At 52.8% G+C, this 18695-nt stretch overlaps 2 protein-coding genes and 1 long non-coding RNA gene across 3 annotated transcripts; 1 reads left to right on the top strand and 2 right to left on the bottom strand.

Moving 5' to 3' along the window:
• The first annotated feature begins 1823 nt into the window (after positions 1–1823).
• Positions 1824–13079, top strand: LOC115651501. The gene is made up of 3 exons (XR_004000371.1): positions 1824–2127; positions 11453–11684; positions 12993–13079. It is a non-coding gene; the product is annotated as an uncharacterized LOC115651501 (long non-coding RNA).
• LOC115651453 (carbonic anhydrase 4-like) lies at positions 5195–9563 on the bottom strand. Its single transcript, XM_030562527.1, has 9 exons — positions 9523–9563; positions 9179–9285; positions 9000–9029; positions 8334–8498; positions 8049–8197; positions 7043–7132; positions 6725–6797; positions 6273–6440; positions 5195–5812 (listed from the first exon to the last, which is right to left on the bottom strand). Exons 2-9 carry the CDS (start codon positions 9255–9257, stop codon positions 5613–5615), a joined length of 954 nt encoding a protein of 317 aa, XP_030418387.1. The 5' UTR covers positions 9258–9285; positions 9523–9563; the 3' UTR covers positions 5195–5612.
• On the bottom strand, positions 12634–16826 carry LOC115651452 (carbonic anhydrase 4-like). Its single transcript, XM_030562526.1, has 9 exons — positions 16751–16826; positions 16458–16564; positions 16273–16302; positions 15608–15772; positions 14802–14950; positions 14271–14360; positions 13953–14025; positions 13505–13668; positions 12634–13196 (listed from the first exon to the last, which is right to left on the bottom strand). The coding sequence occupies exons 2-9, from the start codon at positions 16534–16536 to the stop codon at positions 12987–12989; spliced, it is 960 nt and encodes a 319-aa protein (XP_030418386.1). The 5' UTR covers positions 16537–16564; positions 16751–16826; the 3' UTR covers positions 12634–12986.
• Positions 16827–18695: the final 1869 nt, after the last annotated feature.

The raw sequence follows: 18695 nt of genomic DNA, 5'->3' as shown, positions 1-18695 counted from the left end.
AATGATACATGCATACAAATAAGATGACCACACTCAGTAGATTATAAGCTTTGTAATGATACCTTACAAGAGACCTTTTGCCTAAAGCATATTCCAGTTACATCATATTCATACTCATAAGCATATTTCCATAAAACATATGGAGTGCAATGTCACACTCCCCCTGGAGGTTTTAATCACTGGCAAAGTATCTAGAACCTAAGGTGGAGGCTGGGCTGCAGGGACTGGAAGGATAGTGTAGCGATGCTGGCTTTGGTGGGATCTAACTGAGTGTGTCAATTCAGGACAGATTGCTTAAAGCAGGACAGTTGCAGCCCAAGGCTGGGGTTTCTATGCACCCCAAGGTAAACCAAACCAGCTAAACAGAGAAGACTTCAGTTTTACCCCACTGGCTAACCATAAGTCATACTAGTAATTCCCTTAGACACTCCAGTTTCCCAGTATCACCACCAGTGCCACTCGTTATGTCAATGAATGGTTATGAAAACCAATACCCCAGTAAAAGAAAAAAGGTTCACCTGATCCCAAAGGACCACACGCCAGACCCAGGTCAATGTACAAATCAGATCTTACCCACAAATCATACTGTTGCCAATCCTTAAGAATCTAAAATCTAAAGGTTTATGAAAGGAAAAAGAAGATGTAGCTGAGAGCTAGAATTGGTTAAATGGAATCAATTACATCCAGTAATGGCAAAGTTCCTGGTTCAGGATTGTAGCAGTGATGGAATAAACTGCAGGTTCAAACCAAATCTCTGGAGTCCATCCACAGCTGGGATGCATCATTCAGTCCTTTGTTCAGAGCTTCACTTTGTAGCAAAGTCCCTCCAGAGGTAGAAGCAGGATTGAAAACAAGATGGAGATAGGGCAACTGTCTTTTAGTCTCTTCCAGGTGTAAGAACACCTCTTTGTTGTTACTGTGGAAAATTACAGCAAAATGGAGTCTGGAGTCACATGGGCAAGTCACATGTCCATGCATGACTCAGTTCTTTACAGGTGGCAGCCATTGCCCACATGCTGTCTTGAAAGTCCCCAGGAAGACTTCTTATGTGAACTGGAGTCTCCCAAGGTCTGTTGTCAGTTAAATGTTTCTTGACTGGACACTTAACTTGCAAATTCCTTTTTCAGAAGCTGACTAAATGCTTTACAAAGGCTACTTAGATTCAGAATACATTGATATACAAGTGTGTAGCCAATGTTCATAACTTCAAACACAAAAATGATACACACACACAGAGGTAGCATAATCATAATCAGCAAATCATACCCTTCCCATAGACACCTTACATGACAACCTTTGTACAATATTTGCTGCAAATATTTAACGGTGGTTGCAATAATGATCTATATGGTTACAGGTTATGTCAGTAACATCACAGATGGGTAAAAATAAATGAAAGGTTTCTGCTGATTTGCTAATGCAAATAGACCTACCAGCACCTCTTTAAACACAGGGATGATTTTGGTGTTCGCATCTCATTTAGGAAGTGAAGGGAGTTTCAGAGTAAGTGGCATTTACCCAGCTATCTGCAGTTGTGCAAAACGCCAGGGATGGCCCCTGATCCTGGCAAAACAAATGGCAATTCAGTGATCAGTGCCATGCCAGTAGTGAATCAAACAAGTTGTCCTGGGTCTTGCTTTAATTCAGCTCCATTCTTGCACCACAAAAGGGATATGAGCTATAGGTATTCAAAGCAAACTATAGCTTATTAGGGTTAGAAGGGACCTTGAGACATCACCTAATCTGACCTACTGCTTAAAGCAGGACCAATCCCCAAATGGCCCCCCTCAAGGATTGAGCTCACAACCCTGAGTTTAGCAGGCCAATGCTCAAACCACTGAGCTATCCCTCCCTCCTGTTGGCAAGTGAATCGCCAATGAAACAAGCAGGAAAGCCATGCTTGCCAATGTTTCTAAAGGGAAAGATCTCCAAAAATAATCTTTGTTGTAGATTAAATCCTGCAAATTGTAACTCCCTTTCTGGGTTATTTATTTATCAAACTGAAAGTATAACTGACCAAATGGAGATCCAGATATTTTAAAGAATGTTATTGAGAAAAGAAGCCACAGAAGTTATTCCATTACCTAACCCTGCAGCCTCTGGCAAAAGATGCTCTGGATTAGAAAGGTAGATTCATGCAAACTGGAAGAGAGGACAAGACGCTGTTTGATGCAGAATGTGTTTAAAAATGCAAATCCTATAACCTCTGTTCAGATTAATTTTTCCGTGGGTTCTTGGGGGATTGCCAATATCCCTTTATAACAATTACTCAGCTCAATCAGGAAAACCTATTCTGCAGTTGTGTTTTAGAAACAGTGATATGAATGAATCAGCGAGTAGGTATTTAACATAGTTTTATACCAGTGTAACAGCATCCACAGAGCTGAACAGTTTTGTAAAACTTTTTTAGTTTCACTAAGATATTCACTTAACTTTCTGAAAAACCCTTCTCCCAAAGTCTAAGCTGTGGCTTCAAAACCAGTAATAGTGTAGGTCCCAAAAGACTAATTATTAGCTAAAACAATCAAGAGTCCTTGTAGCACTTTAGAGATTAAACACATTTATTTGGACATAAGCTTTCGTGGGCTAGAACCCACTTCATCAGATGCATGGAGTGGAAAATACAGTAGCAGGTATATTTATACATAGTACATGAATAAATGAGAGTTGCGTTACCGGGGGTGTGTGGGGAATCAGTCTCACGAGACAATTCAATTAACAGTAGGATACCAAGGGAGGAAAAATCACTTTTGTAGTGGTAATGAGGGTGGCCCATTTCAGACAGTTGACAAGAATGTGTGAGTAACAGTAGGGGAAGATTAGTATGGTAAAATTAGGTTTTGTAGTGACCCAACCACTCCCAGTCTTTATTCAGGCCTAATTTGATGGTGTCCAGTTTGCAAATTAATTCCAATTCTGCAGTTTCACATTGGAGTCTGTTTTTGAAGTTTTTCTGTTGAAGAATTGCCACTTTTAAGTCTGTTGTTGAGTGACCAGGGAGACTGAAGTGTTCTCCAACTGGTTTTTGAATGTTGCAATTCCTGATGTCAGATTTGTGTCCATTTATTCTTTGGCGTAGAGACTGTCTGGTTTGGCCAATGTACATGGCAGAGGGGCGTTGCTGTCACATGATGGCGTATATCATGTTGGTAGATGTGCAGGTGAACGAGCCACTGATAGTGTGGGTGATGTGGTTAGGTTCTATGATGGTGTCCTTGAATAGATATGCGGACAGAGTTAGTTAGCACCGTGGTTTGTTGCAGGGTTTGGTTCCTGGGTTAGTGTTTTTGTTGTGTGGTTCCTGGTTAGTATTTGCTTCAGGTTAGGGGCTGTCTGTAAGTGAGGACTGGCCTGTCTCCCAAGGTCTGTGAGAGTGAGGGATCATCCTTCAGGATACGTTGTAGATCCCTGATGATGTGCTGGAGAGGTTTTAGTTGGGGGCTGTAGGTGACGGCTAGTGGCGTTCTGTTACTTTTTTTGTAGGTGACTTCTGGGTAACCTTCTGGGTTTGTCAATCTGTTTCTTAACTTCACCAGGTGGGTAATGTAGTTTTAAGAACGCTTGATAGAGTTCCTGTAGGTGTTTGTCTCTGTCTGAGGGATTGGAGCAAATGTGGCTGTATTAGAGCTTGACATAGACAATAGATGGTGTACATCATCATGGATCTACAACCTATCCTGAAGGATGATCCCTCATTCTCACAGACTTTCGGAGACAGGAAAGTCACTGAGGTCAAACATCAAAAAACTGACAGAACTGAAGTGTTGCCAGGTGCCTGGCAAACCCTAAAATCTCTCTGGCAGGTGAAGAATTGTATAAAGTTGTATGACAGTTTTATTATTTCTAAGAAATTCGACATAAAAAATACAATATAAAAGTTTACTTTTCTGAACACCACCTTCAGTAGCATTATTTGCCCACTAGGAGGATTTGAGGACTGGCCCTGGCCCTAAGGCAAATTGAGTTCGAGACCGCTGGTACAAAGCTTATACTAGGTAAACTCATAAATTGTCTGCCCTCTATAACACTGATAGAGAGAGATGCACAGCTGTTTGCTGCCTCCCCACCCCCAGGTATTAATCACTTACTCTGGGTTCATTAATAAACAAAAGTGATTTTATTAAGTATAAAAAGTAGGATTTAAGTGGTTTCAAGTAGTAACAGGCAGAACAAAGTTAAGTCATCAAGCAAAATAAAGCAAAAACACGCAAGTCTAAGCCTAATACATTAAGAAACTGATTACAGGTAATATTTCACCCTCAGAGATGTTCCAAAAAGCTTACTGCACAGACTAGACTCCTTCCTGGTCTGAGCCCAATCCTTCCCCCCAGTACAGTCCTTGTTAGTTCCAGCAGACATCTCAAGTGGTAAACAGGAGTTTTCTCATGACTGGCAGCCTTAGCCCACGTCCAGACTAACCCGCCGTATGGGCGGGTTAAAATCGATTGCTCGGGGATCGATATATCGCGTCTAGTCTAGACGCCATATATTGATCCCCGAGCGCGCTTACATCGATTCCGGAACTCCATCAACCCGAACGGAGTTCCGGAATTGACACGGAGAGCCGCGGACATCGATCCCGCGCCGTCTGGATGGGTGAGTAATTTGATCTTAGATATTCGACTTCAGCTACGTTATTCACGTAGCTGAAGTTGCGTATCTAAGATCGATTTTCCTCCCCTAGTCTGGACGAGGCCTTAGGCGGTAAACACGGGTGTTCTCATAACTGGCCTTCTTTGTCCTGTTCCACCCCCTTTTATAGCTTTGGCACAAGGCGGGAACCTTTTGTCTCTCTGGGTCCCCACCCCTATGTCTAAATGGGAAAGTATCAGATTTAAGTATCATGTGACATAGTCACATGTCCTGTAGGACCTCATTCTTCATTACCCAAGGGCTGGCCCATATGTACACAGGAAGGCTTGCAGGTAAATAAACATCTTACAATCAATTGTCCTAGTCAATGGGAGGCATCAAGATTCGCACACAACCGACTGTTATCAACACTGAACAGAGCAAAGCACCACACCCATGACTTCTGACAACCGGAGCCATCAAGATTCTAAACCACCATCAATGGCGCACATTTTGCATAATTACAATAGGACCTCAGAGTTATACTTCATATTTCTAACTTCAGATACAAGAATGATACATTCATCCAAATAGGATGACCACACTCAGTAGATTATAAGCTTTGTAATGATACCTTACAGGAGACCTTTTGCATAAAGCGTATTCCCGTTACATCATATTTACATTCATAAGCATACTTTTAAAAAGCATATGGAGTCCAACGTCACCCCCCCTCTGCCCACTCAGTCCAAACTCCTGGCAGCGTGGGGCTTGCAATCCATTCCTCCTGAGATAGGTTAGTTGAAGGGTGCATTCCCACACAGTCTCAAAGAGGACTGTGATCAATGTTGATCTCCAGGATTGTGGAGAAAAATCTATCCCTATTTTATAGATGGGGAAACTGAGGCCCAGAGCAGGGATGGCACTTGATGACAGTCACATAGGGAGTCTGTGGCTGAACCAGGAATAGAACCCAGGAGTCCTGGCTCCCAGCACCCCCCCTGCTTAGGCCCAGCCTCTAGGTGTCTGGCTCTGTCCCCTTATAGCTGCCAGGTGATTACCATGATACTGATGAGTAGAGGGATCAACACTGCAGCCCGCGGGGTGGAAGAGGAACTGGGGGTGACTCGGAGGGCCGCCGAGGCCTCCACTTGGTGATCCCCAAGGCTCTGTAGAGGCTGGTAGTTGTTCTGCAGCTTATCAGCTGAGTCTGTGGAGTGGAGCATGGAGGTGAACGCAGTTATTTGGGGGAGGGAGACAGATTAGTGCAGGAGGGGCAAATTGAGGGGGAAGGCAAACTTGGGGTGCCCTACTGAGTGGAGCATAGGACAGCCCATCAATGGAGAGAACTAGAAGGTTCTGATGGGGATCACTTTGGAGCAGGGCCACCCAGGGGATTCAGCGGGCCTGGAGCAAAGCAATTTCGGGGGCCCTTCCATAAAAAAAAAGTTGAGATACTATAGAATACTATATTCTTGTGGGGGCACCTGTGGGGCCTGGGGCAAATTGCCCCACTTGCCCGCCCCTCTGTGCAGCCCTTCTTTGGAGCAGAGAGGGGGATTTGAACAGCAGACGGGAGGGGAGCTGGAAAAAGGACTCAGGAGTCCTGACTCCCAGTCCCTGCTTCTCTCACCCACCAGAACCCACTCCCCTCCCAGAGCTGGGGAGAGAACCAAGGAGTCCCTTCCCTCCACGCACACTCACCACGCCAGGAGGCACCAGGATGGGGTCAGGGAAGACAGTCCAGACCACGACTTCGTCACAGTTGGGGGTGGTGAGGGAACCCTGGTAGCGGTAATAGCGGGCTAGGTCCACTGAGCCCAGGAGCCCCCACAGGGAGAAGGAGCCATCTAGATTCATTTTCTTCCCTGGAAGGGCAGAGGGAGAATGAGGGCCCAGCTTGGCCCCTCCCATAACTGGGGATAGAACCCAGGAGTCCTAGTTCCCAACCCCCCTGCTCTAACCCACTAGATCCCACTCTCCTACCAGTTTTAGGGACAGAACCCAGTAGTCCAGACTCCTCGCCCCCACCCCCCCTTCACATCCATTATTCTCTCTCCCCGCTGGTGGCACAGAGCTGTATTGTCCCCAGTCCCAATGCTAAGCCAGCTGTAATCCACCTCTCCCACACCCCAGTTCAGAGGATACTCACCCTTCAGAGCCACCTTCTTCAAGTGCTGAGTGAAGGAATCCCAGGAGTGGGAGGGGCGTGCATGGGCTGTTGCCTGAGGGACAAGATCACATGAGTACAGCAAATAGGGAAACTGAGGCGTGGGGAGAGCTGGGAGTCCTAGTGTGACTCAGAATAAGACTCCATCCCTCCCCGAATCATTAGATACCACTTCCCACCCAGAGAACCCAGGAGTCCTGCTGCCCAGCCCCCACCGTTCTAACTTCTTAAACCTCGCTGCCTGTCCCGAGCTGGGGATAGAACCCAGGAGTCTGGGCACATCGCCCCGCACTGCCTCACCTGGAGGAAGAAGGCCAGCACAGTAATTCCCTCGGGATCCTTGAGGGCGTCATCCATGCTCAGGTTGTTCTTGGTATGAACAATGTGGAGCTAAAGGGGGAGAGAGAGAAAAATTGGAGAGCGCCCCCTATGGAGGCCCCTGCTGGTCCCTGCATCACAGCGCCCCCTGCTGATGCCCACGCCTGCTCCCTGCAGCAGAGCGCCCCCTGCTTATCACCCACCTGCTCCCTGCATCACAGCGTCCCCTACTGATTCCCACGCCTGCTCCCTGCAGCAGAGCGCCCCCTGCTTACCACCCACCTGCTCCCTGCATCACAGCGCCCCCTGCTGATTCCCACGCCTGCTCCCTGCAGCAGAGCGCCCCCTGCTTACCACCCACCTGCTCCCTGCATCACAGCGTCCCCTACTGATTCCCCCCACCTGCTCCCTGCATCACAGCGCCCCCTGCTGATCCCCCTGCCTGCTCCCTGCAGCACAGCGCCCCCTGCTTATCCCCCTGCCTGCTCCCTGCATCACTGCGCCCCCTGCTTATCCCCCCGCATGCTCCCTGCATCACTGCGCCCCTACTGATTGCCCTGCCTGCTACCTGCAGCACAGTGCCCCCTGCTGATCCCCCCGCCTGCTTCCTGCAGCACAGCGCCCCCTGCTGATCCCCCCGCCTGCTCCCTGCATCACTGCACCCCCACTGATTGCCCTGCCTGCTCCCTGCAGCACAGCGCCCCCTGCTGATCCCCAACCCACCCCCTGCAGCACAGTGCCCCCTGCTGAACCCCCACCCACCCCTGAAGCCCCCCTGCCAAGCCCCCTGCCTACCCCCTACAGTTCATTGCCCCCTGCTGAGCCCTCCACTCGTCCCCTGAAGCTCAGCGCCTCCTGCCGAGCCCCCCGCCCGCTCCCTGCAGCACAGAGCCCCCTGCTGAGCCTCCTCCCCGCTCCACCGTGCATAGCGCTCCCTAGCTCTGCACTGGGGCATTGGGGTCAGCGCAGTGCCCCCTGAGTCTCTCACCTCCATGGAGAACCCTTTGTGATTGATGAAATGCTCCGAGCCAGGCCTGTCTTCCCCCTCGCCCCAGTGCAGGTGGAAGGATTTAGCTGTGTAGGTAGCTGGGAGCCCCTGGGCGCTGAGATGGAGCCCATCTGCTAAATGCACGGACACTGTGTGTGTGGGGGCGGTGGGGAGAGAGACGAACACAGGGAATGAGACCCAAGGAGAGACCAGGGTAGGGAATGGGACCCAGGCATCTGGCACAGCAGTGCAGGGTGCTTTCTTTAGGGGTCACTCTGCACCTACCTGTCTTCCCCGTGTTTTCCATGGAAATAAGCTTTCTGGCATCCTCATAGCCAGTGAGGGACACAGCCCCCAGGTGGCGACTGTGGACAGATGCAGGGGTGACGATGTTGACCGGGGACTGCCTGGTGCCGTTACCGTGCCCCAGAGCCACCCAAGTCTCTGGACCTGCCGGCAGGGAAGGAGCCAACAGGGAGGGGAAAGGGCCAGAGAAAGAAATGGAGGAGGTGTTAGAATGTTAATCAGCTTCTGTCACTCACCCCAGAGGTGGCTGCATGATGCAAAATTTAGGATTCCTAGGTTCTGTCCCTGACTCTGGCAGGGGAGTGGGCTCTGGCAGGATAAAGTGGGGGAACTGGGAGTCAGGACTCCTGGGTTCTCTCTGCAACTATGTCGGGGAATGCCGTCTAGTGAGTTAGAGCAGGGGAGGCTCCTGGGTTTTACACACGGCTCTGGGAGGAGGCTGGAGTCTTGTGGTTTAGAGCAGGGGGTGAGGCTGGGAGCAAGGACTCCGGGGTTCTATCCCTAGCACTGGAACGCTGACCCTGCCCTTCTCTGTGCCTCAGTTTCCCCACCCATCCAAATGTGGGAAAACCGTAATTAACTCCTGCACAGGGTGAGGTCGGAGAGTGGATATCTGTGTTGCAGGGGATGGATGGGTTCTCTTACCACATTCTGCATCTTCGTAGCACCAGGAACCTGCAGGTCAGAGAGTGGTGGAGGAGGGGGTCAGAGCTGGGAGGTGGCCAATAAATAACCACATCCTGCTGCCCCCTCCCCTGGGCTTGGTCCCTGCAGGAAGGGTGACTTTAGAGCAGGATCAGGGGCAGGATGGGGAGCAGTGTTACCTGCTGTATCCGTACTGGTGTGGCGGGCTCCCAGCAGCGTCCCCAGGACAATAAGTTGCTGGACCCAGGTGGGATTCATGTCTCCAATGTCACTTGCTGAGAGCAACCTAGAAGGAGGATTGGAGAGACTGGGTTCAACTCCCCTGCCCTGAGCCAGCCAGGCCCCAATGTGGGGCCAGATCAGAGCCTGTGCCCTAGAGAGGACAAACCTGTGGCCTATTTCCCACCTGCGGCCAGTGGCGCCCCTAGAGGGGATGGGCCCTGTGCTCCATATCCCACCCCTGGAGTTGGCGCATCTAGAGGGGACAGGCCCCTAGGAAGGCTCCGCAGCAAGCAGCTCTCACCTGCTCTGTGTCTGGTAGGGGAAGGTCACACTGCAGGGGTGAAGGGCTCCTTGCAGCTCCTTATATACACAGGATCACACCCCAGCCCAGCCCAGCGGGGCCGGGGGTGGAATTACGGGGAAGGGATGAGTTACATCCACGGGGTGGGGCAGAGACAGAGGGAGGGAGAGAGAAAACCAGAAAGCAGAAAGTCAAAGGAGGGAAGGAAAGAGGGGGACAGTGGGAAAGAGGAGAAAGGGGCGCCAGTCTGGGTGCGTCTCCCTTAGGGCACCAGCCCCCGGTGCCAGGGCCACCCCCTCTGAGGCTGTGGGCACATCTCTGTGTGGGAAGTGCTGGCCCCAGATGCCCACATCGACTCTCACTCTTCTTGGAAGGGATGTGCTGGGGAGATGGCACAAGGGGGAAGTGACACAAGGCAGCCTGGCATGGGGCAGAGCACATCCCCCGCTTCTGGAAGGGCACCTCACACTGACCTTGGGGTGAGTGGATATCCCTGAACACTGCCTGTTATTGCTCACCTAGAGCTGGGCAGGGAACCCGGGAGTCCTAGTTCACTGCTCTCCCCTGCTCTAACCCACTAGATCCCACTCCCCACTCAGAGCTGAGGACAGAACCCAGGTGTCCTGGCTCTCAGTTCCCACCCCAAAATTATTATACTAGATTTTTGCCACCCTCAGTTATTGGCACTCAAAGGATAGAGAGCGCCCCCTGTTGAGCCTCTCCCACCCTCTCCCTGCACCACAGCACCCCCTAGTGCCGCTCTGGGGCATTGGGCCAGCACCCATTGTTCCAGAGTCTTTCAAACACTTCCCAGAGGTTACGTTAGCCAGGATCCCTCTAGATTGGGTCCCTGCAATCCCACATGAATCCGGAAACATCTGCCTGTTTAATACCATGAACTTCTAGGGCACTTAAAATTAATTCAGTAAGATTTGTGCAGGGTATTGCAGGAAATTACCGTCTCGGTCACATCTGGATTTCTTGCATTTTGCCTCTGCTTCTCTCTCTCTTCTATAGGTTTTCCTTTCACATACACAGAGCAGGGCTCATCCCTCCAGCAGGGGGCAGTAGGACAGATGGATGGACACATACACATGCACACACACACGGAGCAGGGCTCACCCCTCCAGCAGGAGGCAGTAGGACAGATGGCTAGACACACACATACAGGCAGGACTCACCCATACAGGAGGGGCCAGTGGGACAGACAGGTGGACACATGCATGGGGCAAGGCTCACTGCTCCAGCAGGAGTCAGTAGGACAGATGGATGGACACACATACACTACTCAGCAAAACCCCCTGTGATGGGTTCGGTCACAGGGACCCCCTTGGGACTGTCACCTGATGTGCTGAAATTACCTGTGAGCCCGTTATCCTTTTGAGCTTGGGACTCCAGAACCCGCGTGGAGGCATGGTCACCTGGAAAGTTGTGCTGAGAGCACGCCAAGCCTTGCTGAGCAAACAGGAAGGGGAATTTCAAAATTCCCAGAGAACTGAAAGGGTGGGTCTGATGGTCACCTAAGGGCAGGGCAGTAGAGTTCAAAGTGATGACCAGAGTGGCTAGAACAGGCATTGTGGCACACTTCTGGAGGCCCATCTGAACACATTAATAGACCAGGGCGTCCACACTGGTGCTACGGTGCTCCAGTCAGGGTGCAGCAAGCTCTATGCCTCTCGTGGAGGTGGATTACGGTGCTCCAGCTGTGGGGCCTGGGCGCTCTACGTGCCTTGCCAATGTGGACACCTCAGGAGTTAGGGCACCCAGGGCTGATTTAATGTGCTCTAACTTGCCAGTGTAGCCAAGGCCTAAGGAACTGGTTCTCAGCTTCTAGCCCCAAGCTGCTGTAGCCAACAGACCTGAGAGCGCTCTCTGGCTTTTCCCTGGGTCACACTGAGCTCACAGGGCACTGCTTGGTGGCCCAGCTCAGGGCAACTGCACCTGTATTTCCCCCACATGGTCCAGCAAGGGCTCCCATTCGAGGCTCCCAGCTCCTCAGCCGTCACATCTCCTGGATACACACCTGTGTCCCATTTCCTTCTGTGTATTTCCAGGTTGCATAATTCCCTGCCTACACTGTGAATTCACCAGCAGCTCAGACCACCTCTGCAGATCTGCGTTGCCTTCCCCTCAGAGGCTATAACCAGCGTCAGTGCCTACAGGTAAGTCACCACCCAGCAAGCACATTTATTCTTAAGGTGAAAGTGTTACAGAGAAAATGTATTCAGAACAACATAGGAACCTACACGCGTGCTAATAAGCTACCCAGAGATCACCCAAACCACAACCAGGGCTCAGGAAGGCACACCCAGGAGTTTGTCTGTGGTCACAGGTTCATAATAGCTGTTAGCTCAGAACAAGAACCCCCCGGAATCTGAGTCCCTCCTTTTATTCAGCTCATGGCTCTGATCTTGCCCTCTCGTAGCAGAAGATCAGATGACAATGGGTTTCTCCTCTGGAGGTGAGACATTGCCTTCCCGTCCTCCGAAGTATCTCCCAGGGATCCCACTCAACCAACAGTTCATCCTTAGCTGGCCCGTTGTTCCAGAGTCTTTCAAACACTTCCTAGAGTTTATGTTAGCCTGGCTCCCTCTAGAGCGGGTCCCTGCAATCCCAGAAGAATGCGGGAACATCTGCCTGTTTAATACCATAAACTTCTACAGGACTTAAAGTTAATTCAGAAAGGTTTGTCCAGGGTATTGCAGGAAATAACCATCTCAAATGAAAACACATAGAAGAGAGAGAGAAGCAGAGGCAAAAAGCAAGAAAGCCAGCACACACGGGGCAGGGCTCATCCCTCCAGCAGGGGGCAGTACGACAGACAGATGGGGACACACACACACACATACGGGGCAGGGCTCATCCCTCTAGCAGAGGGGGCAGTAGGACAGATGGATGGGGACACACACACACAGGGTAGGGCTCATCCCTCTATCAGGGGGCAGTAGGACAGATGGATGGATATATATATACGTGGGGCAGGGCTCACTCCTCCAGCAGGGGGTGGTAGGACAGAAGATGGACACACACACATACTACTTAGGGGGCAGTAGGACAGATGGATGGATATATATATACGTGGGGCAGGGCTCACTCCTCCAGCAGGGGGTGGTAGGACAGAAGATGGACACACACACATACTACTCAGCAAATCCCCCTCTGCCCACTCAGTCCAAACTCCTGGTGGTGGCGACCTTACAATCCAGTTCTCCTGAGTTATATTAGCTGACGGGTATGTTCCCACCCAGTCTCCAAGAGGACTGTGATCGATGCTGATCTCCAGGACTGTGAAGCAAAACCTACCCCTATGTTATAGATGGGGAAACTGAAGCCCAGAGCGGGGATGGCGCTTGATGACAGTCACATAGGGAGTCTGTGGCTGAACCAGGAATAGAACCCAGGAGTCCTGGCTCCCAGCGCCCCCTGTGCCTAGGCCAAGCTTCTAGATGTCTGGCTCTGTCCCCTTATAGGTGCCAGGTGATTGCTGCGATACTGATGAGTAGAAGGATCAAGGCTGCAGGCCGCGAGGTGGAAGAGGAGCTGGTGGTGACTCGGAGGGCTGCTGAGGCCTCCACTTGGCGATCCCCAAAGCTTTGCAGAGGCCGGTAGTTGTTCTGCAATCGGGGCCCAGCATGTGAGTCTGTGGAGCGGAGGATGGAGGGGAACGCAGCCACCTGCAGGGAGGGAAACAGATTAGTTGGGGAAGGGCAAATTGAGGGGGAAGGCAAATTTGGGGTACCCTACTGAGTGGAGTGGAGGACACCCCATCAATGGAGAGAACTGAGAAGGTTGTGATGGGGATCACTTTGGAGCAGAGAGAGTGAGAGTTTGAACAGCAGAGGAGGGGAGCTGGAAAAAAGACCCAGGAGTCCTGACTCCCAGGCCCCTCTGCTCTAACCCACTAGACCCCACTCGTCTCCTAGAGTTGGGGAGAGATCCCAGGAGTCCTGACTCTCTCCTTTCCCTCCACCTCCACACTCACCACGCCAGGAGGCACCAGGATGGGGTCGGGGAAGACAGTCCAGACCACGACTTTGTCACAGTTGGGGGTGGTGAGGGAACCCTGGTAGCGGTAATAGCGGGCTAGGTCCACTGAGCCCAGGAGCCCCCGCAGGGAGAAGGAGCCGTCCAGATTCGTTTTCTTCCCTGGAAGGGCAGAGGGAAAGTGAGGGCCCAGCTCGGCCCCTCCCATAGCTGGAGATAGAACCCAGGAGTCCTAGCTCCCAACCCCCCTGCTCTAACCCACTAGATCCCACTCTTCTGCCAGCTTAGGGACAGAACCCAATAGCCCGGATTCCTTGCCCCCACCCCACTCCTTGCATCCATTATTCTCTCTCCCACCTGGTGGCACAGAGCTGTACTGTCCCCAGCTCCAGTGCTAGGCCAGCCGTAATCCACCTCTCCCGCACCCCAGTTCAGGGGATACTCACCCTTCAGAGCCACCTTCTTCAAGTGCTGAGTGAAGGAATCCCAGGAGTGGGAGGGGCGTGCATGGGCTGTTGCCTGAGGGACAAGATCACATGAGTACAGCAAATAGGGAAACTGAGGCATGGGGAGGGCTGGGAGTCCTAGAGTGACTCAGAGTAAGACTCCAGCCCCTCCTCAAATCATTAGATACCACTTCCCACCCAAAGAACCCAGGAGTCCTGCTCCCAGCCCCCACTGTTCTAACTTATTAAACCTCGCTGCCTGTCCCGAGCTGGGGATAGAACCCAGGAGTCCGGGCACATCGCCCCACACTGCCTCACCTGGAGGAAGAAGGCCAGCACAGCAATTCCCTCGGGATCCTTGAGGGCGTCATCCATGCTCAGGTTGTTCTTGGTATGAACAATGTGGAGCTAAAGGGGGAGAGAGAGAAAAATTGGAGAGCGCCCCCTATGGAGGCCCCTGCTGGTCCCTGCATCACAGCGCCCCCTGCTGATTCCCATGCCTGCTCCCTGCAGCATAGCGCCCCCTGCTTAGCCCCCACCCACTCCCTGCAGCACAGCGCCCCCTACTGAGCCCCCTGCCTGCCCCCTGCAGTACAGCGCCCCCTACTGAACCTCTGCCCATCCCCTGCAGCATGGCACCCCTACTGTGCCCCCTGAACCTGAAGCACAGTACCCCCCGCCAAACCCCTGACTGCTCCCTGCAGCACAGCGCCCCCTACTGAGCCTGATGCCTGCTCCTTGCAGCACAGCACCCTGTGCTGAGGCCCCCCAGCCTGCTCCAGACCTCACAGTGCCCCTAGTTCTGCACTGGGGCATTGGGGCCAGTGCTGCGCCCTCTGCCTCTCTCACCTCCATGGAGAACCGTTTGTGATTGATGTAATGCTCTGAGCCAGGCCGGGCTGCCCCCTGGCCCCAGTGCAGGTGGAAGGATTTGGCTGTGTAGATAGCTGGTAGCCCCTGGGCGCTGAGATGGAGCCCATCCGCTAAATGCACGTACACTGTAGAGAGGGGAGAGAGACCAACACAGGGAATGGGACCCAGGCGTCTGGAGTGGCAGCTGTGAGCTGGGGGAGAGACGAGGGTGGGGAATGGGACCCAGCAGGGCTGTTACATGGGCGGGGTGAGCGGGGCTGCCAGCCAGCTGTGCCCCACTGTCTGAAAACTGTTGCCTCCTGCCAGGAGCTGGTGGATCAGAAGCTGGTGGGCCCCTGGCTCTCTGAGCTGTGGGAGCCGGGGTGCCTCCCTGCCCTGTGCACTGAGCCAGGCCACCTCTGCACAGCCAGGTGCTCCCCAGGCAGGTTGGGGGGACAGCGTCTCTCCCCTTCTGTGCTAAATGGAAGGCAAAATTGAGGGGGGTGCACGGACCCTGCCTGCCCCCCAACATGTCGCCTCCGGGGATACAAATATCTTTGCTCATGACAGGTGCTAAAGTGCCTAGTTCTGGCTCTGGAACCCAGGCATCCGGCACGGCAGCGCAGGGTGCTCGCTTTAGGGGGCTGTCTGTACCTACCTGACATGTGTCTGACGAAGTGGGTATTCACCCATGAAAGCTCATGCTCCAATATGTCTGTTAGTCTATAAGGCGCCACAGGACTCTTTGCTGCTTTTTACAGATCCAGACTAACACGGCTCCCCCTCTGATACTCCGTACCTACCTGTCTTCCCCGTGTTTTCCATGAAGGTAAGCTTCCTGGCATCCCCATAGCCAGCGAGGGACACAGCCCCCAGGTGGGGATTGTGGACAGCCGCAGGGGTGACGATGTTGATCGGGGACTGCCTGGTACCACTACAGTGTCCCAGAGCCGCCCATGTCTCTGGACCTGCAGAGAGGGGAGAAGCCAACAAGGAGGGGGAAATGGAGGAGGAGTCAGAATGTTAATCAGCTGCTGTTGCCCACCCCAGAGGAGGCTGCATGATGTAAATTTTAGACCTGGAGCCAGGATTCCTGGGTTCTTTCCCTAACTCTGGCAGGGGAGTGGGCTCTGGTAGAATAAAATGGGGGAACTGGGAGTCAGGACTCCTGGGTCCTTGCTGCACTTCTGGATGAGGAATGCTGTCCAGTGAGTTAGAGCAGGGGAGTCTCCTGGGTTTTACACGTGGCTCTGAGAGGAGGTTGGAGTCTTCTGGTTTAGAGCAGGGGTGTGGGACTGGGAATGAGGATTCCTGGGTTCTATTCCTGTCTCTGGAACACTGACACTGCCCTTCTCTGTGCCTCAGTTTTCCCGCCCATACAAATGTGGGAAAACAGTAATTAACTCCAGAGTTGGGTGAGGCCAGAGCATGAATATCTATGTCACAGGGGATGGATGAGTTCTCTTACCACATTTTGGGTCTTCGTAGCACCAGGTATCTGCAGGAGAGAGAGAGAGAGAGGTGGGGGAAGGGGTCAGAGCTGGGAAGTGGCCAATAAATAACCACATCCTGCTGCCCCCTCCCCTTGGCTTGGCCCATGCAGGGAGGGTGACTTTAGAGCAGGATCAGGGGCAGGATGGGGAGCAGTGTTACCTGCCGTATCCGTACTGGTGTAGCCGGCTCCCAGCAGCATCCCCAGGACAATGAGGTGCTGGACCCAGGTGGTATTCATGTCTCCGATGTCACTTGCTGAGAGCAACCTGGAAGGAGGATTGGAGAGACTGGGTTCAACTCCCTTGCCTTGAGCCAGCCAGGCCCCAATGTGGGGCCAGATCAGAGCCTGTGCCGTAGAGAGGAAAGGCCCACACCCAATCTCCCACCCCCTGGAGCTGATGCCTCTAGAGGGGACAGGCCCCTAGGGATGCTCAGCAGTGAGCAGCTCTCACCTGCTCTGTGCCTGGTGGGGAAAGGTCACACTGCAGGGGTGAAGGGCTCCTCACAGCTCCTTTTATACACAGGGTCACACCCCAGCCCAGCCTAGCACGGCTGGGGGTGGAATTTCAGGGAAGGGATGAGTTACATCCACGGGGTGGGGCACGGACAGAGGGAGGGAGGGAGAGAGAAAACCAGGGAGCAGAAAGAGAAAGGAGGGAAGGAAAGAGGGGGACGGTGGGAAAGAGGAGAAAGGGGCGCCAGTCTGGACATGTCTCCCTTAGGGCAGCAGCTCCCGATGGCAGGGCCACCCCCTGGAAGGCCATGGGCATCCCCTGTGGGGGGAGAGCTGGCCCCAGATGCCCACATCGACTCTCACTCTCCTTGGAAGGGATGTAGGGGGGAGATGGCGCAAGTAGGAAATGACACAGGGCAGCCTGGAATGGGCAGAGCATGTCCCCCGCTGCTGGAAGGGCACCTCACACCCACCTTGGGGTGAGCGGATGTCCCTGGACCACTGCCCGGTGTTGCCCTCCTAGAGCTGGGCAGGGAACCCAGGAGTCCTAGTTCTCTGCTCCCCCCTGCTCTAACCCACTAGATCCCACTTCCCATTCAGAGCTGAGGACAGAACCCAGGTGTCCTAGCTCTCAGTCCCACCACGAAATTATTAGAGTAGAGCAGGGGTCAGCAGCCTTTCAGAAGTGCTGTGCCAAGTCTTCATTTATTCATGGTAATTTAAGGTTTCGAGGGCTAGTAATACATTTTAACCTTTTTAGAAGGTCTCTTTCTATAAGTCTATTGTTGTATGTAAAGTAAATAAGGGTTTTTAAATGTTTAAGAAGCTTCATTTAAAATTAAATGAAAATGCAGAGCCCCCCAGAGCAGTGGCCAGGACCCAGGCAGTGTGAGTGTCACTGAAAATCAGCTCGCATGCCGCCTTCAGCATGTGTGCATTGGGTTGCCTACCCCTGGAGTAGATTTTTGCCACCCTCGGTTATTGGCACTCAGAGGATAGAGAGCGCCCCCCCCCCATTGATCCCCTCCCATTACAGCACTGCACCCCCTGGGGCTGCACTGGGGCTTTGGGGTCAGACTGATGGCAATGGGGGAGTGCCTTCCATTGAGCCCTCACTCTGCTCCCTGCAGCACAGTGCCCCCTAGTGCTGCTCTGGGGCATTGGGCCAGCACCTGTTGTTCCAGAGTCTTTCAAACACTTTCCAGAGTTTAGGTTAGCCAGGATCCCTCTAGAGCTGGTCTAGGCAATCCCACATGAATCGGGAAACATCTGCCTGTTTAATACCATGAACTTCTAGGGCACTTAAAGTTAATTCAGTAAGGTTTGTCCAGGGTATTGCAGGAAATTACCATCTCGGTCACACCTGGCTTTCTTGCTTCTTGCCTCTGCTTCTCTCTCTTGTCTATGTGTTTTCATTTCACCAACATGGGGCAGGGCTAATCCCTCCAGCATGGGGCAGTATGACAGATGAATGGACACACAAACATAGGGCAGGGATCCACCCTTCCAACAGGGGGCACGAGGACAGAGAGATGGATACACACACAAAGGGCAGAGCTCACCCATACAGCAGGGGGCAGTAGGACAGACGGATGGACACACACACACAGGGCAGGGCTCACCTCTCCAGAAGGGGGCAGGAGAACAGACTGATGGACACACATACATAGGGCAGGGCTCATCCCTCGAGCAAGAGTCAGTAGGACAGACACATGGAGACACACACACTACTCAGTAAAACCCCGTGATAGGTTCAGTCACAGGGATCCCATTGGAACTGTAACCTGACGTACTGGAATTACCTCTGAGCTCGTTTTCCCTGCCGGCTTGGGACTCCAGAACTCTGCCTTGTTGAGCCAGACACACAAGTCTGCTGCAACACAGACCCAGGTCTGAACCACGCCCCCAAAGCTGCAGACTTTCACCAAAAGCTGCCCAGCAGG

The sequence above is a fragment of the Gopherus evgoodei genome, chromosome 4 (assembly GCF_007399415.2).
Source record: "Gopherus evgoodei ecotype Sinaloan lineage chromosome 4, rGopEvg1_v1.p, whole genome shotgun sequence".
In the NCBI taxonomy this organism is placed as follows: domain Eukaryota; kingdom Metazoa; phylum Chordata; order Testudines; family Testudinidae; genus Gopherus; species Gopherus evgoodei.
Note: the sequence above shows the minus strand (reverse complement) of the source record. Positions and strands in the feature narration are given on the sequence as shown.

Coding starts and splice junctions, on each gene's coding strand:
- LOC115651452 (XM_030562526.1), bottom strand. CDS start 16,536: ATGAATACCACCTGGGTCCAGCACCTCATTGTCCTGGGGATGCTGCTG. Junction 14,361..14,801: donor ACAAACGGTTCTCCATGGAG/GTGAGAGAGGCA, acceptor CTCCCCCTTTAG/CTCCACATTGTTCATACCAA. Junction 14,026..14,270: donor TGCTGGCCTTCTTCCTCCAG/GTGAGGCAGTGT, acceptor CTTGTCCCTCAG/GCAACAGCCCATGCACGCCC.
- LOC115651453 (XM_030562527.1), bottom strand. CDS start 9,257: ATGAATCCCACCTGGGTCCAGCAACTTATTGTCCTGGGGACGCTGCTG. Junction 7,133..8,048: donor ACAAAGGGTTCTCCATGGAG/GTGAGAGACTCA, acceptor CTCCCCCTTTAG/CTCCACATTGTTCATACCAA. Junction 5,813..6,272: donor GGTGCCTCCTGGCGTGGTGA/GTGTGCGTGGAG, acceptor TCCCCCAAATAA/CTGCGTTCACCTCCATGCTC.